Source organism: Colius striatus, chromosome W (genome assembly GCF_028858725.1).
Source record: "Colius striatus isolate bColStr4 chromosome W, bColStr4.1.hap1, whole genome shotgun sequence".
NCBI lineage: Eukaryota > Metazoa > Chordata > Aves > Coliiformes > Coliidae > Colius > Colius striatus.
In genome coordinates this window covers 1,744,746-1,768,201 of record NC_084789.1, presented here as the reverse complement: position 1 = coordinate 1,768,201, position 23,456 = coordinate 1,744,746, and the positions used below count along the sequence as shown (strand labels likewise).

Sequence of the window (23,456 nt, the reverse complement as noted above, 5' to 3'; positions counted from 1 at the left end):
GTCCCGGATCTTGTGGAGTGGGCAAGGGTGATTTTGGCTGCACAGGGCCTTGGTTGGGCTTTCCATGCTCCTGTAGGGTGGTCCTTGCCTGCACGACCGGGCTCTGAGCTGGGTGGGGAGAAGGTATGAAGAGACAGGATATGGCCCCAGTGCTCCCTATGGGCTCACAGTTCTGTCCAAGGCACTGGGCAAGGGCAAAACCAGCCCCCGGTGTGAACAAAAGCATTTCTGCACAGCTTGGAGTTCTGTCTGTACTGCGGCTTCTCCTGTAAGCAAAAGGACATGTTGGGACATTAAAAACAGAGCAGAGACTTGAGAGACTATTTCCACCCAGAGTCTGTATTTTGTCTTAAAAATAAGCTGAAGGGGGTCCAAAATCTGCATTGCTTAAGTTTCTCTCTCTTACAAAGTCTTATGAAATCTATTTATGTTCCCTGCTTCCCCCAATTTTACCAGAAATAATGAAGATAATTACTTAATACAGGACATAAAGCCTTGACAGGAAGATCTCTGTTGTTTCAAAAGCCTAGAGCCACAAAATGCTCCCACAGCTGAGCTGAGTGGTACTGGGGAATTGCTGGGGCACTCCAGGCCAGGAAGAGGGATTGCTGCTGCCTTCCCAATCCCAAAACACGAGCCCATCAGGAAAAGGAAGAGCAAAGTGGTGCCCAGTGGGGAAAGACCTCCTCACTGCCACCCGAAAGGGCCGAGGCTTCCAAAATGGGCCTAGGGTGATACTCCCACCTGGCTCTGCTGCTCCTTCTCTCTCCAGCCCATGGGGTGTTCCCAGCAGACAGAACTTGGCTTCTGACTTCATCCCTGCGAGAAGCCTTCTACAATGGAAAACACTTTACAAATACAAGTGGCACTAGAGGGGCTGCGCCTGTGGGCTGGGTCCTGAGGCAGGTGAGCAACCCCTGCCCAAGCTGGAGGGTTTCACTGAAACCAGGCAGGCTGATCTGTGGTGCATTTGAGAGACTTTCCAAACACATGTAGCTTTTTCCCTTTGGCACAATATCACTCCTCTAGACGAAACATTTAATCTTGTCTCCTCCAAGAGAGGGGAGAGCTGGCAAGCAGGGGTAGGGAAGGAAATCCAACACTGCAGAGTGAGAATCCCCCTTTTAATCACTCTCTGAATAAAAACTACTCCCCCAGCCACTTGCCAGGCTCCTTCCCCTCCCTGAGGTGTGCTGTGGCTCATGGCTTTCCAAAGTGACTTTACAGACTTTATTATGGCAGCAGTTTCTAAAGTGATTTTTTTTTCCCCTCCCTGGTACCACAGGGTGAGTTTGGGATTTTGGCCCTGGGTCCCAGAGGTGCAGAAGTAGCAGGTGGTTGCACAATGCCTGACACGCCACAGGGCTCTGAATGGTGGAGTGGTACATGCTGGGTTTTCTGGAGTTTCTAGTTAAATTCAGATAGGTTTGGCCAACTTTTCCCATTGCTCAACAGAAGGTGCCAGGAGGGCTGCATGGGGCTGAGTTGGTGGGAGATACCACCAGGCAGGTCCCAGCCTGGCCACCCTGCAGGATCCCAGCCTCACCATGGGCATACAGGGAATGGGCACATAGGTGCCACATTGGGCAGGTGCAGGGGCTGCAGCCTGAGAGAGCATCAGCATCACTGAGCAATTGAAGGGCCATGCCTGCCTGTCACCTCTGCAGTGTCCCTCCAGCTGTGCCACGTCCCCATGGGCATATGCAGCTGTGCCATGCCTTGCACCCTCCTCCAGCTGTGCCATGTCCTCAGGTATATCCAGCTGTTCTATACCCTGCATGCACCTCCAGCTGCATCATGTCCTCACAGACACATCCAGTTGTGATGTACCCTGCATGTCTGTTGCCGCTACCGGCAACATCACCAGGCCGCCCGCACGGATCACTCAGCCCACCCCGCTGAGGGGACAAGATCACTACACACACAGTATGGATGATGCTTTATTCCAACTAATTGTTTACACGTGTGCTTTTATCTGCTAACACTAGCACCTCCTTTCACTCCACCCCGTGCCCGCCTCTTCTGTACCCTCCACCTCTCGCGTTACAACCCGAGATCTTCCGGACGCCTACAACACATGTCCCTCCAGCTACACCATGTCCCGACTGACATATCCAACTGTGCTGTGCCCTCGCATGCACATACAGCTGTGCCATGTTCCCACGGACACATACAGCTGTGTCAGCCCCCCTAGCTGTGCTAGGCCCCTACGCGCACACGGAGTCGCGCGCGCGGACGAATCCAGCTGTGAGAGCCCCGGCCCTCCAGCTGCGTCCCCGCCCTTCCCGCGCAGTCCGCCACCGTCCCGGCATGCACCGCTCACTATGACTTAATTTTTCTCCCCCTCTCTCACCCCGCCGCATCCAACTAACCCCGCCCATACCGCGGCCGAAACCACCAATAGCGAGCGGCGGTCCACCGCGAGGCTGCCAAAGGGAAGAGGCGGGAGTGGTGGTGCGGGGTTTGGTAGTGTCTATGCAACCGGCGCCATGGTGAGCGCCGGGCCGGGCCGGGCCGTGTCCAGGGGGGCAGCTGGGCCCAGAGGGACGAGGTTCACGGGTAGCGGGGCCGCGCGGGGGAGGTGGGTGGGCTGGAGGCCTTCCTGGTCCCTGCCGGGGTGTATCTGATTGGGCCTTCCTTCAGGCCGGGCTGTGGCGGGTGGGGGGGAGGCAGCGGCCGTCAGCAACCGGCTGTAGAAGCCCCGCCAATAGGTAAATTAAAGCTAAAACCGCGAAGCAGAGCGGTGCTGCTGGCTTCCCCCCGCTGCCCCCGGGTCGGGGACGCAGGGACCCTGGCTTGTATTAGCACCAGTGTGGCAGCAGGACCAGGGCAGTGAGTGTCCCCCTGTACTGGGCCCTGGTGAGGCTGCAGCTCGAGTGCTGTGTTCAGTGTTGGGCCCCTCACTGCCAGAGGGACACTGAGGGGCTGGAGTGTGGCCAGAGCCGGGCAGCAGAGATGGGGAAGGGGCTGGAACACAAGTCTGATGGGGAGCAGTTGAGGGAATGGGGGTGTTCAGTCTGGAGAAGAGGCTCTTCTCCCAAGTAACAAGTGACAGGACAAGAGGAAACAGCCTCAAGTTGCCCCAGGGGAAGTTTAGATTGGAGATGAGGAAGAACTTTTTCCCCTGAGAGGGTTGTCAGCCCCAGTCCCAGGCTTCCCAGGGAGGTGGAGGAGTCCACATCCCTGGAGCTATTGCAAAGCTATGGAGCTGAGGGCCATGGGTTAGATGTGGGCTGGGCAGGGGTTGGACTCCAGGAGCTTAAAGGGCTTTTCCAACTGAAACAATTCTGTGATACTATGATGGGCCAGGCAGAGGGGGTACCCAAGGTGCAGGAGACCCCTTCAGCCTTCCTGAGGAAGCGGCATACTCTGAATTGCTCCCCCACAACCCCGGTGGTACCTGTTGCCCTCCTCTCTTCCAGTCTATTGTGTCCTATAATGGCGGGGCTGTAATGGCCATGAAGGGGAAGAACTGCGTGGCCATCGCTGCAGACCGGCGCTTTGGGATTCAGGCGCAGACGGTGACCACAGACTTCCAGAAGATTTTCCCTATGGGAGAGAGACTGTATATTGGATTGGCAGGACTAGCCACAGATGTGCAGACAGTGTAAGTCAGACTCCTGCCTGCCCATGCATTCCTATAATGAGCCCCCAAGAGCCATATTTACAATATATCCTAAGTGTAAGTTTATGCTGTGCATAAATATCTTTGTTTATTTGTGGGGGAGGGTGTCATAGCTGGGTGCCAGCATTCCTTTACCGGGTCTCCCTCCAGTGGGAGTTTTTAAAATAAAACTGAATGGAGTTTAAGATTACATCATTACTAAGACTTAACTTTAGGTATAAAAGGAGCTGCATCTGGAATACTTACTGGCCTCGGGCATGTGTCAGGAGCTGGTATCTGTCAGCATGCAGTAGAACAATTCAGGCCTGGGTGAAGATGAAAGAAAAAGGAACTTGTTTCTGCTTTAACGCTGATTCTCATCTCTTGCAGTGCCCAGAGAGTGAAGTTCAAGGTGAATCTTTACGAGCTGAAGGAAGGCAGGCAGATTAAACCTCAGACTTTTATGAGCATGGTTTCCAATCTGCTCTATGAGAGACGGTAACTGTTAGGCAATGGAGTTGTTATTTATGCATCATGAAGGCTGTGGTTGTTGGAGCTGATCTGATTCTAGAGGGGTGGGAGGTTGAGGAGGGCTCCTGTAAAGACTGTGTGGTATGGCAAAAGGAGACCTTAATCAAGTGACAATGTTATCTGAAATTTCCTTGCAAAAGAACCATAGAATCGCTTTGGTTGGAAAAGCCCTTTAAGCTCCTGGAGTCTACCCCCTGCCCTCATGCTGCCCAGCCCACCAACCCATGGCCCTCAGCACCTCAGCTCCACAGCTTTGCAATAGCTCCAGGGATTTGGACTCCCTCACCTCCCTGGGCAGCCTGGGACAGGGGCTGACAACCCTCTCAGTCAGGAAAAGTTCTTCCTCAGCTCCAATCTAATCTAAACCTCCCCTGGGGCAACTTGAGGCAGTTTCGTCTTGTTCTGTCATTAATTACTTGCAAGAAGAGATTGACCACCACCTCGTCACAACTTCTCAGGTAGTTGTAGAGAGTGGTCATGTCTTCTCTCGGCATTCTGTAGAATATTGAGCATTGTTAAAATAATCCTGTAGCAATACAAGTTTGTTCTGTTTGCCATGCTCAAACCCCTGCAGGCTACTTCTCAGTAGCCTTGAAAGGCTCCCTTACCAAACGCACTGTGTGGATGTTTATGTGGGATGTGGAGCTGCCCAAAGGTGCATGGACTGCTCCATGCTGTGTTGTTTTTTTCACAGGTTTGGACCTTACTACACAGAACCAGTTATTGCTGGGCTGGATCCCATAACACATGAACCTTTCATCTGCTCCCTAGACCTGATCGGCTGCCCGATGATCACTGATGACTTTGTGGTCAGTGGCACCTGCTCTGAGCAGATGTATGGCATGTGTGAGTCCCTCTGGGAGCCTGACATGGTGAGTGAGTAGGCCAGGCTCAGCTCTGGTCCTTGGATTCAGCCTCCTGCTAGAGAGAGAACCCAATATAGGTGGGTTGGAGGCAAAGCTCCATCCTTTGGTACTTCCCAAAGACCCTCAGGACAAGAAAGAGGCTGTAGCTTTTAACAGCCTGCAGGGAATAATCTTGCAGCATCTTGGGTGGATACTTTGGGCTTTGAACAAAATAGGATGACTCAACACTTGGGTTTTACACCAACTAAACCAGCCTCTGTTCCTTAGGAACCTGATCACCTCTTTGAGACAATCTCGCAGGCCATGTTGAATGCTGTGGACAGAGATGCCATATCTGGGATGGGCGTGATAGTACACATCATGTAAGTGCTGCTCTCATCCCCTACAGAACAGGGGTAGAACTTAACAAGCTGTGTGCTAAGGGATTTAGTTTCAGGGTATCCCTAATGCTGCTCCCTCCCAGCAGTAGCTTTAATACCCTATTGTCTATTTCAAGTGTTTTATTTCTCACGGCTGCTCTTGCAGTTTGTGGCTCTTGCTAGAACTGGGAAATGCCATAGAAAAATCAGTCCTGGAGTTAAGACTCCTGCTGCACAGGTATTCCCTGGCTGTGCTCCTGTTGGTGTGTAGGCGTGTGACTCTTCACAGATGGGTAGCACTGGCCAAGAGGATGCTCTTTGCTACGGCTAGGTGCAACATTAATGACTCTGAATTTAGGCTCATTTCTGAAGCAGAGTATTCTGCTCGTGGTGCCGTTTCCCTGCAGCACCCTGGGCACTGCTGCCAACTGAACTCCCTGGGGGGAATGAGGTTCACTCAGTTTTAACAGCCACCTTCAACTTCAGCTGATCCTGCCTGCACTAGCAAACAAACTACCCCTGCACACTGTATTATTTTAGGAAGGTATTAAAAGTGAGTTTACTAACAGTATTCTCTCTCTCCTCCTCTAGTGAAAAAGACAAGATCACCACCAGGACCTTGAAAGCTCGCATGGACTAGCCCAGCACATCTGCTCGTGTTTCACACCCTGCTCTGCTTGGAACTTTTAAAAATAAAACTCTCTGTTGCAGTGAACTTTTCTTTTCTTGAGTCTGAACACGGGGATTAAATTCTCATCCCTAAAGCTATCAGAAGTAGCCTGGGTTTTACCTTGCTGTCTGAACTACCTACACTAATCTCCCTCAGTTTACCCCTATGGGTGTGTGACTGAGCTTCAGCTGCACCCCAAGGAGTCTGCATCATCTCCTTCAGACAATACAGCAGGATTAGCTGCTCCTGTCACATCTAATTTGTTCTCATACCAGGACATGGTCAAATCAGTCCTTACTAAAAACCTCCCATTTTACAGGCATGTATAAAAATAAAAAAAAGACTTTCAGTTGTGGTTAATGTAGGACTGAAAATGACCACATACTTCATGGGAGCACTTGAAGGAAGACATCAGTAAAGAACAGATGTACACAAAGTTTTAAATTTATTTTTTCTCTGGTTGGAGACTCATCTTGTAACATGCATGCATTTCAAAACAGTAACAGTGTCTCAAACTGCTCCTAGCAAACAGACAAGCACCAAGGACTTAAAATTCCTATTTAAAAAACAGCAGTGAAAAAAGAATCCTAGAATGCTTTTTGCTTTTTAGTTTTAGATTAAACTTATTCACTTTTTTTTTTTCACTTTTTTTTCAGTTGCACTGATTAGCCCTACTCACCTTTGTGACCTGTGTGCAACACCCTCACTTGACACAACTCCATCCAGCTGCTGTTTCTTGTCCTGCAGCTGAACAGACCAGCACAACTTTCTGAGTGGTGAAAACCCAAACTGCCACAACCCAGGGAAGCCCAGCAGCTGGTTCCCCTGAGCTTTGCTATCCCTCAATTCAAAGAGCAAGGAAAACCAGTAGTGGCTAACATGGAGACTGGAGAATGGCTCTGCAGAAGTAGGGCAAGTTGACAGGCAAACCTGAAACCAGGCAAGAGGAGGAGAGGATGGGTGTTTTGGAAGGATGGGTTGTCTCAGATCAGTTGGGGGGGGGGTTGCAAACCAAGTTGAGGATGCATACACTGATTTCTGAAAGGTTTGTACCATCTTGAGGTTAAACACTTTTGACCTCTGTGCAGCTTGAAGGGAGGCATCTGTAAAGACTGCATAGTAGTCAGTCACAGGACTGGGAGGCATCTATCTGTCGAGGCCAAGACACAACCCCTACCAAACACAGCCCATAACTATGATACAACCTTGCTTTGGACCCTCCTTGGGCTAAGAGGCAAGGTCCCAGCTGATAAGAGGGGAAAGCAGGAGTTTCCTCCCAGGAAACAAAGATTCAAGTGTTTGTATTGTCACTGCTGATGATAATCCAATTCAAACCCAGGATGTGGAAATAGAGCCTCATTTGTGCAGGAAACCTGGAGTCACCTACCCTAGAAGTTCTCCCTGTGATGAGTGTCACAAAGGTGGCTTTTGTAATTAAAACCAGGTCACAATTGGAGTCCAAGCCCAGAGGGAGGGATCCCACTGCTCCCTGCTGTGAGAAGTGAACTCCTGGTGACATTCTCCTTCCTTACAGCAAGATCCAGGCCCTCTGCTGAGGCCAAAGCTGAAGCACAGGGCAGATGCTGCCTGGTACCCCCAGAACACAGGGCTCCTATTAAGGGGTGATCCAGCATGTTCCTGACTGTTTTTTATTGCACTAGTGGAGCAGAATAGCATTCAAACTGAGACTCTGCACTCTGCCTTCCCTCTTCCACTCTTGCTCACACTGTAAGAGCTGTGTCAACGGGCAAAGCAGTTTTCAGCTCTTAAATTCTGACAAATCAGGTCTATGTTCAGAGAGACCCTGGGTACAGGCATGACTATAGACCCTGAACCTCACTTTCCATACAAACCCCCTGCCTTTAGGCACTGGAGATGAGACACTGCACAGGGGTTTTGTTTTTCTTTTTGAAACTCCAGTTGGCCAAAGAATTGCACTGCAATTTGCTGCATTCTGACCAGGATCTGAGAGATCTGCCTACCTACTGCAACTCCTTCAGCCCAGGGTGGTTTTCAGCCAAATGCACTTCAGTGTAAAGTGTTCTGCAGGGTACATGCTACGGACAGAAACATCTACATTCAGCAAACTAGAACTAAATTTCACACCAGACAGACAAGAAACTAGCACAAGCAGTTGTAAAACCAGAATTGAAAGGGCTGGGTTTTCCTTTTAAATACTGAAGTTAAAAAAGTGACCTAAAATAAGATTAAAAAAAAAAAAGGAAAAAAAGCCCACAAAACAACAAAAAAACCCCCAAAAGAAAGAAAAGTCCATTCTAAAAACAAATCAAATATCTGCAGCTTCACTTCTTATTCTGGTAATAAAAATACCGTCTAGAAACAAAAATTAGCATTTTTAACGTAATGCTACCTCTCAAAATGTAAACAATATATAAAATGCTTATGTTAAAGTTACATACCTGGGTAATACATCATTAAGTGAGAAAATTGCATTTAATTACTTCAATACACACAGTATGCCAACTTGACAGAAGTGGCAGAATTGAGGAAGTGCTAAAGGGAATCGAGTTTATGGGGCTTTTCATATCACTTGAGCTAGAAGCAGCCAATTAAATTCTAGCAGGAGTCTGGAGTGGAATAAGGAAATAGTTAACTGCTCTTAAGCCCTTAGTATCATGACTTCTGTAAAGATTGCTGCAGGAACTAACTCCATTTTAATTTCAGTCCTGTTTATGAAATCCAATGAGTGAGTCCGTTGTTCCTAGCTGTGTAAGCTTCATTCTTTGGGTTGTTTTGTAGTGTCTCAGTGCAGGGTGTCTGCAGTTCACTAATTTCCTTGCCCCTTCCTCCCCCCTTTTTAACTTCTTTTTGTTTGTTTGTTTGTGTGGTTTTTTAATACATGATTTAAAGGTAATAATTTTAAAAGGTACAAGCTAGTTCCCCAAAAGGAGAAGGGCAAACTTACCAGGCCAAAGTTGCAGATTCAATGTAGATTTTTAAAACTGTCAAGAATAAAAAGTGATGGGTGTTTAATTTCTAATTGGTAGCAAACTTAAGTGCTTATTTTTCAAGAGAAAAGCAACCAAGACGAAGCCCACAAGACGAAGCTCATGACACCCTCCAAGTCCTCCCCTTTTTAAAGCATTCTCATAGCTGCATTTGTTTTGTGGCTTTTCCAGCTACACACCTCAAGACACAAGACTCTTCAGCCTCCCAGACAATGGTGTGTTAGCCCCCATATCACACAGAACAGGGACTGGACTACAGTGGCAGAAGGAAATTTGTCCCACGTCAAAGGGAATGACCCATGAATGAATAAAAACATTCCTATCCCATGATGACCCTTAAGATTAAGTTTTGATTTCTTACAGACTATTTACAGTGCACTCTCAATGGGCTGAATTTTGTCCCCTTCAAAGTTGAGACCTGTGGGATTCCTGTGATGAATGCGGGTATGAAGATCAAAAAAACCCCTAAACTCACATTCAGAATCCAGATCAGAGCTAGTGTTAAGCCTAGGGAAATTACCAGGATGTGATGAGCACCAGTTATCCTCAAAAGGACCAAATTCCACACAGCAAACTGTAGCACGCATTACAGAACAGGACAGACATTCAAGACGGCTTATTCCCGAAACAAAGGCATATGTGAAAACAGTTTCAAGGCAGAGAAGCGACATGTTTCAACTGCAAGAGTTTTGTTCAAAATGCTAAATCCTGCTTAAAAGAAGAAAAAGAAAGAAAGAAAGAAACAAAGAACCATCAAAAGATCTGTAACTGTTGTGCAGCAGAGCTAACAAAAATCAAAGCAAGTCTGACAAGTTTGGCTGTGAAAAATATTACAAGTGTTCTGGAGACAAAACAGGACGTTATTCAGTCACTCAAATCAGTTCAAATTCCTTTGAGGGGGGAAGAATAATCTGGCACAAGTGTTCAAATATTTCCACTCCTTGGCTGTCACTCTAGAGGGGTATGGAGCAGAGAAGAGTAAACCCAATCACAGCTCAAGTCCTGAGTCCTCTTGAGCAGTGGAACTTGCTCCACAGTCACAGCTCCCAGCACTCTCCACCGGCAGTGAGTCCAACTCCTTCATGTGCAAGTCACATTGTCATTTAAAAAAATACACCAAGCTAACCAAAGAACCTCTGTCAGGAAACATTCAAGTACCTGTTGCAGATTGGGCAAAGTAAGGAAGACTGAACATTAGCTAGATTAACACTGGCAGAACTGTGATGGGAAGCTGTAATCTAAGAGAGACGGTAAATCCTGACCGAGGTGCCACAGGGAAACTGTTCCAGAGAGTCAAATACTATCTCATATCTACATTTCTTTTAGGAAATCTTCAGAGTTGGCTAATTTAAAGCACAACAGGTCTGAGCACGTTATTATCCGAGGTTGTTCAATTCCTCCGCTACGTTTTATACTGGGTGGTATCTTTAGGTTCTAGGAGTTACACCTTTTTAAGTGATCATCTTTGGTAGATGTTCATTCCCCTTGTCTTTCTTGTAAATCAAGTGCAGTTACAAAAACGAATAAGGTTTTGTTACTTAAATTAACAACAACAACAAAAAAAGTGTCCCAGTCTGAATTTACCTAAAGTTCAGCGACTCCTCCTTATCAGAGTAATATTTTCCATCCTTGAAATGGTGAGCTATTTTCCTTCCAATTCCTACCAAAAGGGAAATAAAAAGGGCTTGTATGTCCTTCTGGTAAAGACAGTCCAATAATAATAATAATATAGTAGTTTGTGGAATCAGTCACTGCTTCACTCCCACTGAACATGATCTAGAGCGACCCCTTTTAATCCAGTGCCACACATCATATCCCTACGGGATTCTCTTGATCAGAGAGGAAGGAGAAAATGTCATTAGAAAGAACAGTGCTGAAACAATGCACTTTTCTTGTTTTTAAAAGCCCTCAAATCTATGTCTGGGCACTTCTGTAACATAAAAACCCACTTTTCCACCTGGGTCAAGTGGACTGTTGGAGGGTGCACCTAGAATTAGTTTTCTCGAGTCACACAGTGCCACACACTCACTCTTGCACACACCCACACACACCCCACATGCTGCTACAGTGTCTGTTTTAGTGTCAGAGGCTGCATTCTGTGTTTGTAAGTAGCCCCTCTTCTCTTCCTTTCTCGCTGAAGGCTGATTACAACTATGTCAGGATATTGGAGATAAATTCATTGAAGCGTTTAGAGTACTGCTCTGGGTTCACGGTGGAGATCTCTGCCCCAGCCTGCAAGGCAGAGAGGAGACACAAGTCACAACATCCTCCTGGAAAGGCAGACCCTGCAGCACTGCAAAGGGTAGAGGAAGGAGGACAGCAGGGAGCAATCGTGGCAGCACAGCCTGTCTGCCAGCAAAGACCCATAACAGCTTGTAAGGTCTAGGAAGAAAAATAACACCCAGAGAGGTCTAGAGAGATCCCCAAGGAAACTGATTTTAGCTCCAGATGGATCTTCTGAAGACCACTGAGTCAGAGCATTGGATTTGTTCCTCCATGGTTTAGAGGAGATTTGGAAGGAGCATGAAAAACTCCCTGTCCCACTAACCTGAGCTTTTCTCAAGCTCGTTTGGGAAGTTCAAGATTGCTGCCAGGGAACTGGCCCCAAGAAGGGGGCAGGGTAAGTACGTCCCCCTGCAGCTGGTCTGTTCCTGCTCTGTGAAGCTATTGGTGCCATACCAGGGAAATCCAGCACCTCCCAAAACTGGGATCAGGTGCAGGTCATCTCCAACCAACCAAAGGGAAATGTATTCCAAGACAGTCTGAGGAGATAGTAAGTGAGGGAAGAGCTGTTCTTGGGCATGAGAGCACTGGAGAATTTCCATACTGGTAGAAAAATCAGCATCAGGAAACATCACACATAGGCACACAGGCATGCAGGCAAAGTAGAAGCTCAAAAGCCCATCCTCCCTGCAGGTGACAGGCTGCTTACCCCATGTTTCACTGTTTTGGCAGCATGTGCAGCTTTCTTCTTCGCATCATATGGCGTAAGAATGTCTATAATGGCCATGAAGTACACTTCCTTCTTGGGGGAACCTAGCAAGGCAAGAAAGTTGCTAGCACACCCTGAGCTGTGAGCAAAGCCCAGCTGCACCCTCTTCCTTAACGAATACATGGCAGATCTGTTTTGATCCAACTAGCAGAGAAAGCAAGGCAGGTGGAGACTGCAGGAGGGCAGAGAAGAACGACTGGAAACTGCACTCCAGAGGCCCACATGCTCTCTGAACATGCTACTACTCTCCAAGCATCACTTCTACCTGTTCCAACTCACACCATCCACAAGGGACCGCATGGCAAAGGAGAGAAGCTTGGCAAGGTCTCTGTCTCTGTGGACAGTCATAGAATCATAAAATGGTAGGGGTTGGAAGAGACCTTTAGAGATCATCTAGTCCAACTCCCAAGCATAAGCAGGTCCACCTAGATCAGATCACACAGGAACGTGTCCAGGCAGGTCTTGAAAATCTCCAAGGAAGAGTCTTGAAAACCTCCACACCCTCCCTGGGCAGCCTGTGCCAGGGCTCTCTCATCCTCACAGTGAAATAGTTTTTTCTTATGTTTAAATGGAACTTCTTGAGTTCCAGCTTCATCTCATTACCCCTTGTCCTGTTGCTAGCTACAATAGAAAAAAGGGATGTCCCAACCTCCTGACACCCAACATTTAGATATTTTGTAAATATTAATAAGATCACCCCTCAGTCTCCTCCAGACTAAACAGCCCCAGTTCCTGCAGCCTTTCTTCATAAGGAAGATGCTCCAGTACCCTGATCATCTTGGTGGCCCTGTGCTGGACTCTCTCCAGAAGTTCCATGTCCCTCTTGAGCTGGGGAGCCCAGAACTGGACACAGGACTCCAGATGATGCATCCCAGGATGCCATTGGCCTTCTTGGCCACGAGGGCACATTGCTGGTTCATGTTCAGTTTATTATCAACAAGCACTCCCAGGTCTCTCTCTGCAGAGCTGCTCTTCAGCAGTTTGACCCCCAGCCTGTACTGGTGCATGGGGTTGTTCCTTCCCAGATGCAGGACTCTGCACTTGTCCTTGTTGAACCTCATGAGGTTCCTCTCTGCCCAACTCTCAAGCCGGTCGAGATCCCGCTGAATGGCAGCACAGCCTTCTGGGGAATCAGCCAGTCCTCCCACTTTGGTGCCATCAGGGAACTTGCTGAGGGTACACTCTGTCCCCTCATCCAGGTGGTTGATGAGGATGTTGAACAAGACTGGCCCCAGAACCGATCCCTGTGGAACTACACTGGCCACAGGCCTCCAACTTGACTCTGTGCCATTGATCACCACCCTCTGGGCTCTGTCATTCAGCCAGCTCTCGATCCACCTCACTGTCCACTCATCCAAGCCACACTGCCTGAGCTTTCTGATGAGGATGCTATGGGAGACAGTGTCAAAAGCCTTGCTGAAGTCAAGGTAGATGACATCTACTGCTCTCCCCTCATCTAGCCAGCCCGTTTCCACCTCTCATAGATGGCTGCTTTCTGCCTGAGTTGACCCAGCAGATCCTTGCTCATCCACGGAGGCCTCCTACCTCCTTTTCCTGCTTTCTTGCATGTTGGGACACACTGATCCTGGGCTTGAAGGAAGTGGTGCTTGAAGATTGACCAGCTCTCATGGGCACTTCTACCTTCTAAGATCTTATCCCATGAGATCCCTCCAAGCAGGTCTTTGAAGAGGCCAAAGTCGGCTCGCCTGAAATCCAGGGTCACGGTCCTGCTTTGTGGTCTGCCTCTTCCACACAGGATCTTGAACTCTACCATCTCATGGTCACTGCAGCCAAGGTTGCCTCCAACTTTCACATCCCTAACCACATCCTCTTTATTTGTCAGCACCAGGTCCAGCAGCACATTCCTCCTCATTGGTTCCCCAATCACTTGTGACAGGAAGTTGTTGTCAACAATCTGTAGGAACCTCCTGGACTGTGTGTCAGTCCCTCATGTGGACCAGGGATTGTGACTGTGAGGCACCTCTCAACTGTTTGTAGAAGGCCTCATCCACTTCCTCCTCCTGATCAGGTGGCCTGTAGCAAACTCCTACAACAGTATCACTTACCTTACTCTGTCCCTTAATTTTTACCCATAAGCACTCTACCCGCTCCTCATCCCCACCCAGGCACAGTTCAGTACACATTAATTGCTCCCTCACAGAGAGCAACTCCACCTCCACGCCTTGTCAGTCTGTCTTTCCTAAACAGTCCATAGCTCTCCAGCCATGGCAGCTGTCCCACCATGTCTCAGTGACCGCAATGAGGTCGTAGCCCCACATCCACACTCACATCTCTAGTTCCTCCTGCTTATTCCCCAGGCTGTGTGCATTGGTGTAGAGTCAGAGCAGGGGCTTACTCAAACACACAGGTTTCCCTGGATGGATGCAGGAGGATCCTCCCCAGTTTGGCTCTCCCTCAGGGTGGTCAGTCTTCTGCATCTCAGTATGGTGTGCAGATGAGGGGCACTTACCATCACCCTCCTCTTGCGAGAGCTGCCAGCTCTCCTTCCTTCTCTTCTACTCCCTGTGCTCCAGGAACCCCTGTCCTACTCCATGTAGCCCAGCCAGACCACAAGACACCTCCTCTGCCCTCCAGACCTTCCTGAGGGCAATATTCCAAGATACTCACTTTCGTGGCTTTTCATGGCGTAGACGTCAACAGAAGGATCGAACTCTCCAGGCCCAAAGAAGCGAGGGTAGTTCAGGAGGTTACCAGGGCTGTCAGGGGGTGTGCCATAGGAGGAAATAGGGTTGCCTCCCAGACCATCATTCTCACACTCCTCATCCTCTGCCCGATCCTCCACTTCCACCTCTTCTTGTTCTGCTCGGTCAACATCATGGATCCCAACCAGCAAGCTGTAGTCCATAATCTTCAGCTGAGCTAAAAACTAGGAGAAAGAGATGAGTAAGAGAAACTGCTTCCACGTGGTTTGCAAAATCTTCAGTCCTACCTTCTGCAGGGGGGTTGGACTAGATCTCTAAAGGTCCCTTCCAACTCCTACCATTCTATGATACCATACCAGCATCTCCCTGAATAGATAAGGCTGTGAGAATTAAACCCTTACTAGACTCCAGAGAATCTACACGTGACCCCCCTCACAGGCACACTGCCATCAGTGTAACTGTGACTGCATTTGCTTGACTGATCTAGGAATGACTTGCTCTTTGGTCACTGCTGCACCCCTTGAGCCAGAGGCCACAGTGAGGACCCAGTGAGGAGGGAGAGAGTAAAAGCTGTCCCCCAGGACTCTACCTCTACGTCCCGCTTCAGCTTTTCTAGGAAGTTCTTTTTACTCTCTTCTCCAACATGCAGCTTCTGACCCTCATTCAAGAAGTCGTTGTCCTTGAATGTTGGTAGGTCCTTGGCCTGCAACAAAAAAGTTTGTGTCAAATTTTCCAAACCTCTGCTTCCTGAGAGGGCTGGTACACTGATTCCTTAGCAATATATTGATTGCACAGAGTCTCTGATTGAGTGTGAGGTTGCACCAGGATCTTTTGCCTGTTTATAAGGTGAAGTGGCTCATCTTCCCCACTAAGTATGAAAATGGCATCAGGCAGAGCACAACATTTGTCAAGGAATCCATGTGCTGAGCTGTACCTAAGGGGGAAACTGAAGGGAGACACAGAGAAAAACTCAACTTTAAACACTGCTGGGAAGATGTGCTGCAGGCTGAAAGCCTGACAGCTGGGCTCCAGACAGAGATGGTCCAATCAGCTCTCAGAATAGAAAAAAAAATGCATTGTATTGGCTTCTGACTGTGGGGGAAGGGGTGAGAGCTTGGAAGAAAAATGCTTCTCCCCCTAAAGGCTTGAGGAAAAAAATGAAATCCACTGCTTTTTGAGGCATCTGCTTGCAGCAGGCCCTGAGGAGTTCCCACGGATATGGAAGAACACACAATCTCTTTGTGCAGCTGGGAATTCAATTATTTTCTTCTTAGAATGACATATGAGCGTGTGGTGGCTTTATATAGATCTATTATGAATGGGCTGAGAGAAACAGCATAAGCAGAGAAAGCTACAGAGTAAACAGGCAGGAAGCTGGGGACATTGGTGCACAACGAAACCATGCCTTGATGCCAGAGTGTTCAGTGTCAATGGGAGCTCCTTGGCTTGTGCCAAAGATCTAATTTTAGGGCAGGCTGGAGTAGACTTACTCTGCAGTCCCAAACCTAAAAATCCCATGTGTAAACATGTAGCACGATAAGTTACTGCTGTGATTTCAACAGGGCTTTTCCATGGCAGCATCATAGCCAAAGTTTTGCAGGGGTAGGATTCTTAGTCATAAGTTTCTCTAATGGCAACAGAAGGCAAACTTAAAAACATGCTGAGATATGCCAAGAACCTGAGAGGAGCTGGGCTAGCTTATAAAAGCATCTGTTGCAAAAGCTAAGTGCTGACCTGACTCAGTTTGGTACAGAGGGACTACTATGGAGAAATCCTTCCATTAAGACACCATTGCACTAATGTGGCATTTGGTACTTGTGGGGTTGTCCCCCAAGAAGTTCCCCCCACTCCTGACAGCATCAATATAACAGAGTAGGGCAGGGCAGCACCAGATCTGCACCATCTCTCCCTGAGCAGTTACTGGGCACAGTCTGAAAGGTGGGACAGAACCAGGTTATCACTTAGGGCCCATCTAATATCCTCTGCTCAATACCCCTTTGAAAAAGGGAAGTCAGTTGGATTTCATCTGCTTCCAATCACCAGGAGGAAGGAAAGGCTGGCCAGGAATGGTTCATACCTTCTCTTTATCGCTTGCTTCCCTGGATACTGTTGAGCCCTGGTGAAAGAATAAAGGAAAAGAGCATTGCTGTACTATGCCATGTTCTCCAAGAATTCATAGACATCATTCATTTCCTCCATGCAGAAGAAGAGAGTCTTTTTAAAATCAGTGCTCAGTCCCTTTTTCATGCCTGAGACAGACTGATATCTACACAGTGTAGTGCAGGCCACTCAGGATAGGGGAATGGAACAACATTTGAGCCTCAAGTGAAGCCCCATCCAGAGCCCCAAAAAGCTAATTCCTTGAACAAAAAGTAAAGCCCAGAATCTTGTCAAGTCGGTGTCACAAAGACCAACTCCCACCCTCCTGGAAAAGGAGCCCTCAGCTCCATGGCTGCCCTCCAAACCCTCACCTTCAGGTCATACTTGCGGTGCACAGTCAGCCTGTGACTAAAGACATTCCTGGTAACCACCATGTAGGTTTCTACCCCATCCACGGTGAGCCGGTACATGCCAAGGAACTGGGGCAGGAGGGTGTTTCCGTGACACTCCACTATGAACTGGAGGAGAGCGGGGAAGGGAAGGGCAGTGAAAGACAGTACTGTCATACAAACCCCACCTCTGACACAACACAAGCTCAGCAAGAAGGTGATAGCAAAGCCTCCAGCTTCCAGCCATCTGACACCAATGTGAAAGGAAAGTAGGCTTGCAAATGGCTCCCAGAGTCTCAAGAAAGGCAAGTTAGGGCATCTTCCAGCCCTCAGCTGAGAGAGAGCATCTCACTGTGTGTGCATGTCTATCATTCGGTCTCAGTGGGGCGAGCCTGTTGTTGGCACTGGCTAACTTCACTTTATGTGAGTGCATCTGAAAGTAAAGAGCAGATGGACTGGCAAGATAAGGTGGACCAGGGTAGAACATTTCCAGCTGTCCCACTTTGCTCCCCCCAGTTCCCTGTTGCACATAACTGTCTCCTCCCTGGCCCCTCTAGAAAGTCTAATTCAAAGAACTGAATTAGGAGTATGGTTACAGATCTCAGGTACCAGGGATCCATAATTCATTAATGTATGGAACAGAGTGAGCTGTGAAGGGACTCAGCACTGTGAAGAAACATGCAGCTGTGCCAGAATTGTCTCTCAGATACCAAGGAACACTGTTTTCTTCTGCAAAAGCTATCTGCAAGCTCTTCCAGGTTGCACACTGTGAATCAAATCACAAGATGCTCCTCAAGGTGTTTGCCACCTCCCCTCCCAGGGTTCCAGACTCACCGTACCTGATGGTACTTCTTTAAGATGTTGTGCATCTCTGCCACATCCTCGCTCGACACAGCCTTAATGACAAACCTCCTGTCGTAGGTGGTGAGGAATCGGGCCCCACAGCGGCCCTGGCTGTCACTGTTCACTGGGGCACTTCGTGTCACCGAGTTCTGAGGGAACAAGAATGAAAAAAGAAGTGGGAAGGAGAGGCAGAAGCTGCTACCTCCCTGGAGAAGAAAGAGGAGTAGGCTTGGAAAGCAGATGAGACATGGGTGACCAGGGCCAGCTCCACAACCTGGCTATGGAACAAAAGGCATCCAAGGGACTTTGTGCTCTGCCTCTGTTATCGTGACAGTGTCCTGGACAAGCTTCAGAGCACACTTGCAAACACAATCCAATCCTGAGCATTAATAAAAAAGCATCCTTGGGTGTTCAGCACTACCAAGATTAACCCAATGGTTTAGAAGTCTGGATACAGGGTTTGGGGCTTTCATCTGGGCCTTCTATTTGTTTATGTGTTTTTGTTCCAACACCTGACATGGATTTTTGAAGATATTTTTTAAGATTAGTCGGAATATTTCCAAGGTTTAAGGAAAAACACAGCAAAATGAATGAAATGGCCTGCCTTCTTTTCCATCAAAAAGCAGTCTAAACTGGCAAAAGTCTCGTTTGTTTGGAAACTCTTTACTGCTCATCCCAAAACCAAAACCCACTCTCAGATTCTGCTATTCTTACAATTGGACAGAAAAGATTTTAAGTATAAATAGCTCGGTAGCAGCATCTGTCTTTACATCCTTGACTCCACCCTTAGCAACGAAACATTGCAGCTTCTTTTTGTACATGCAGCACAATTGGAAAATCCCATGCAAACCTCAGAGCAAGTATCTACCACCTTGTCGTGGTTTGGCCCTGCTAGCAAAGCATGATGACAGTCTCTCACTTGGTGCCCCCATTCACCTTCACCCTCGTTAGCATGGCAGAGGCCCCAGCGAAATGGGAATAAAAAGATAAGCAGGGTTGTTGTGGATTGAGACAAGGGCAGGGAGGGCTCGCTGACAATTACGGTTCTGGGCAAAACAGACTCCAGTACTCGACTGAGAGAGGAAAGTAGGAAAGTTTATTCTACAAGAAATAGAACGGAATAAAAGCAAAAAGGGAGTAGGATGATGAGAAAATGACAACCAGCACTTTAAGATCTCCCTCCCCCATCCCTCCTTTCTTCCCGGGCCCAGCTCACTGCTCCCGATATCTCTACCTCCTCCCCCCTCAATGCTTCAGGGGGGCAGGGAGTGGGGGAATGTGGTCAGTCTCTCACAGATGGGCTCTGCCGCTTCTGTCTTCTCAGATGAGGACGACTCCTGGCATTCTTCCCCTGCTCCGATATGGGGTTCCTCCCCCAGGACACAGTCTTTAATGACCTCCTCTGGTGTGGGTTGTTCCCAGTAGCTGCAGCTTCTGCCGATACAGGGTCCCTCACATGGGACGCAGTCCTTGGTGAATATCTCTGGCGTGGGTTCTTCACCACGGTTGCAGTTTCTGCAGTTTCAGGGTCCCTCCCTTGGGACAAGGCCTCTTCTGGGCATAAGTTTAATGAGCTGCTTAGTCGTGGGTTCCTTCCCACAGTTATAGCTTCTATGAATATTGGGTCCCTCACACGGGACATGGCCTCTTCTAGCCATAATTTTAATGAAGAAGATCACTGCCCCTGGCTCAGGGTCTGTAGTGAAGTGATTGGGTCCCTCCCACAGGACATGGCCTCCTCCAGCCATAGTCACTGCCCCTGGCTTGGGGCCTTTAATAAAGTGAATCTCTGTCCCTGGCTCGGGTTCTTAGCAGAATGAGTCGCTGCCCCTGGTCCAGGGTCAGCTTTAGCAAAATGAGTCTCTGCCCCTGATACAGGGTCATTATCAAAATGAGTCTCTACTGCCGATGCGGGGTCTTTAAAGAAATGAAAATAAATCTCAGCTTCACCAGTCCTCTCTGTAAAATGTAGGGGAGTCTCTGCTCCAGCACATCTCCTCCTCTCTTTCGTCACTGATCTTGGAGTCTGCATGGTTGTTTCTCTCACTGTTCCTACTCCTTGCATCACCACCAGCCAGAAGAAGAATGGACAGAAGAAGGAAGAAAGAGGAAGAAAAAGAAGGAAGAAGCCTCCTCTTCCGGCTTCTTCTTAAAAAGTGATCGTGGAGGTGTCTAATTGGCTCAGCCCCAGAAGTGGGTCTGGCTCAGAGCTGGGGAGAGTTTCTTACAGGCTACTTACAGGAGCCATTTTACAGCCCTTTCCCCCTTACCAGAAAAGGGTGTCATGTCAAACCATGACACACCTTCCCTGAGCCATCACATGAGCTCTTTGTTTCTGATGTCCTTCCCCAGGTAGGGGGACTTTCTGTGAGCCTCACTCACCGTTAGAGCCACCGCTCTTCACACCTTCCTGACTAAGTTAAGCAGGTCACCAGTCACCAGTTTTGTTTCCTCCATCAATTCTCAGCAACTGCTTTCCAACTCCACCAGCCCAGTCTCCAGTGTTTGTTTAGAAGACGTATTAATCAACAGTATAGGCTCTCACTGCCATTTCCTCACTACTGGTGCTAGCAGATGGGGAGGGCTGTGCTCTGAAACACAGTGGTACTGATCCCTGCACAGCAGTCTTCGGCTCAAGGTAGATCTCAGAGCTGGACTATGCATTTCATGATGTATTTTTTTAGCTGCTAGTGACACTGTTCTCTCCTTCCCTCAGCTTTCTGAAGAGCAGACAGCAGAGGGAGCCTGCAGATGCAGACCCGCAGGCAGAGCCTGCTGTGAAAGACGGATTTACTGTGTCATGCTGCAAGGGAGTCGAGAGGTTTCCTTTCAGAATGAAGCATTTAAAGCTTTTAAAACTTTAATGAAGCAAGGGAAAAAACTGTCCTCCTGCTAATGGCTTTAGAAATCATCAGAAAAATAAAGCCAGACAAAAAAAAAACCACCTCACTTCTTGCTGACATTCACAAATGAGTCCATGCTACACGGTTTAATCATCTCTCACCTCAAAACCACAGAGCTCTTCTTCTAGAGGAGATGGGAAGAAACCATGACCACATATGGACATTACGAAATTCACAGCCCTCAGGTTTATTTCATTCCCTTCCTGTCACTCCCACCTCTTCCACAGTTCAGGTGTTACATTTAGTACTCTGGCTCCATTCCCACTCACACCATCACATTTCACCCACCTGAATTTAGCTCAATGAATGTTTTCTGCTTTCTGTTCCAACTGGACAGTTCTAAAGAGCCAAACTGCTCTACCCCAAAGATGGGAGAAGTAATCCTTCAGAGCAACAGGTAATGTGTAAATGAAAAACCAGATACTGCGAAGCAAAAAGAGTGTGGGTTCTTCTATGTAAGCTCCCGTGGTTCTTAAAATTTCTTAAAAGGAACTCAGAAAAAGAATTCTAAAGTATACTATAATGGATGAACTGGAAGAAAAAATAATTAAAAGCTAATGACTTCAGCGCATGCAAGAACACTGAAGGATAAGATGGTTATCAGGGGGAGTGAACATGTCCTCACCAAAGGGAAATCCTGTTTGACCAACCTGATATCCTTCTATGAGTGCATAACCTGATGGCTAGATGAGGGGAGAGCAGAAGATGTCATCTACCTTGACTTCAGCAAGGCTTTGGACACTGTCTCCCATAACATCCTCATCAGAAAGCTCAAGCAGTGTGGCTTGGATGAGTGGACAGTGAGGTGGATCGAGAGCTGGCTGAATGACAGAGCCCAGAGGGTGGTGATCAATGGCACAGACTTGAGTTGGAGGCCTGTGGCCAGTGGAGTTCCACAGGGACCGGTTCTGGGGCCAGTCTTGTTCAACATCTTCATCAACCACCTGGATGAGGGAACAGAGTGTACCCTCAGCAAGTTGGCTGATGACACCAAACTGGGAGGACTGGCTGATTCCCCAGAAGGCTGTGCTGCCATTCAGCGGGATCTTGACTGGCTTGAGAGTTGGGCAGAGAGGAAGCTCATGAGATTCAACAAGGACAAGTGCAGAGTCCTGCATCTGGGAAGGAACAACCCCATGCACCAGTACAGGCTGGGGGTCAAACTGCTGAAGAGCAGCTCTGCAGAGAGACCTGGGAGTCCTGATTGATAATAAACTAACCACGATCCAGCAATGTGCCCTTGTGGCCAAGAAGGCCAATGGCATTCTGGGATGCATCAAGAAGAGTGTGGCCAGCAGGTCAAGGGAGGTTCTTCTCCCTCTCTACTCTGCCCTGGTGAGGCCTCATCTGGAGTACTGTGTCCAGTTCTGGGCTCCTCAGCTCAAGAGGGACAGGGAAGTGCTGGAGAGAGTCCAGCACAGGGCCACCAAGATGATCAGGGGACTGGAACATCTTCCATATGAGGAAAGGCTGCGGGAACTGGGGCTGTTTAGTCTGGAGAAGAGGAGATTGAGGGGAGATCTTATTAACATTTACAAATATCTAAAGGGTGGATGTCAGGAGGTTGGGACATCCCTTTTTTCTATTGTAGCTAGCAACAGGACAAGGGGTAATGGGATGAAGCTGGAACACAAAAAGTTCCACTTAAACATAAGAAAAAACTATTTCACTGTGAGGGTGACGGAGCAGTGGCCCAGGCTGCCCAGAGGGGTTGTGGAGTCTCCTTCCTTGGAGGTCTTCAAGACCCGCCTGGACATGTTCCTATGCGACCTGATCTAGGTGAACCTGCTTCTGCAGGGGAGTTGGACTAGATGACCTCTAAAGGTCCCTTCCAACCCCTACCATTCTATGATTCTATGGTATAGAGGAAGCCAGCGCATAAATCCATCCCCTAGTACAGCCAGCCCCAGGGACGGTGTGTTGCTGGCCAAGTAGTCTCCACAAGAGCCATGCACAGCCTGGCATGAATCTACTGTCAGATCAGGAGGCAATGGTATTGCTTCTCCTGGGAAAACGAGAACTTTTCCTGCCTAGAAAACAGGCCTGATGGTAAGAGGGAAAAAATAAAACTAATAATCTCACATGCATGTGCTCAAGAAAAGCATGGACTGAGCTGCTGTGTCTTGAAAAGAAAAGGAGCAGGAGAGATCTGTGTGTGCAACACATGGCTCCCAGGTAATTCCAAGGTGCTGAGCACAGGTAGGCACAGGGAACATCACCTGCCTCCTAAGGCTGGGCTCAGCTCTTTCTCCATCAACAGATAGGAAGTTACCCAGACTGGAGCTATGACACACAGACGGTATTTGCTGTTCCTCCTGGGGGTGGCCAGCCCGTTGCAGAAAAAAAGCAAAGAAAACTGTCAGTTCTGCTGGAAAAAACGTGTCTTACTTTGAGCAGAAACCCTCAGAGTGCCTGGCATGCCTGGGAACAGGCAGCAGAGTAGGATGGGCCCTGGCAACCAGGAGAGAAGCAACTGAGATGCAGTTACACAAAGAAGCAAAAAGCCCCCAAACACTGTTCTTGGTATCCTCTGAGGTCACTCTTTCTCACAGAGGGACCAGCGCGCT

At 48.4% G+C, this 23,456-nt stretch overlaps 2 protein-coding genes across 6 annotated transcripts in view; one reads left to right on the top strand and one right to left on the bottom strand.

The window, feature by feature from the left end:
- Window positions 1-2,416: 2,416 nt before the first annotated feature.
- LOC133628515 (proteasome subunit beta type-3) lies at window positions 2,417-6,068 on the top strand. The gene is made up of 6 exons (XM_062016779.1): window positions 2,417-2,492; window positions 3,423-3,607; window positions 3,995-4,102; window positions 4,830-5,007; window positions 5,269-5,363; window positions 5,952-6,068. The coding sequence occupies exons 1-6, from the start codon at window positions 2,490-2,492 to the stop codon at window positions 5,998-6,000; spliced, it is 618 nt and encodes a 205-aa protein (XP_061872763.1). The 5' UTR covers window positions 2,417-2,489; the 3' UTR covers window positions 6,001-6,068.
- A 424-nt stretch (window positions 6,069-6,492) lies between these two features.
- LOC133628560 (phosphatidylinositol 5-phosphate 4-kinase type-2 beta) overlaps window positions 6,493-23,456 on the bottom strand; it is a 31,207-nt gene continuing 14,243 nt past the window's right edge. For 2 of the 5 annotated variants that reach the window (XM_062016921.1, XM_062016924.1), the window contains 7 exons: window positions 17,983-18,135; window positions 17,126-17,272; window positions 16,732-16,770; window positions 15,244-15,357; window positions 14,620-14,878; window positions 11,932-12,035; window positions 6,493-11,231 (listed from right to left, as the gene is read on the bottom strand). In XM_062016921.1, the coding sequence (XP_061872905.1) occupies window positions 11,151-11,231; window positions 11,932-12,035; window positions 14,620-14,878; window positions 15,244-15,357; window positions 16,732-16,770; window positions 17,126-17,272; window positions 17,983-18,135 (897 nt within the window). In that variant the 3' untranslated portion in view covers window positions 6,493-11,150. The remainder of the gene's footprint in view (window positions 11,232-11,931; window positions 12,036-14,619; window positions 14,879-15,243; window positions 15,358-16,731; window positions 16,771-17,125; window positions 17,273-17,982; window positions 18,136-23,456) is intronic. The other 3 variants (XR_009820745.1, XM_062016922.1, XM_062016923.1) reach the window with 3 other exon arrangements.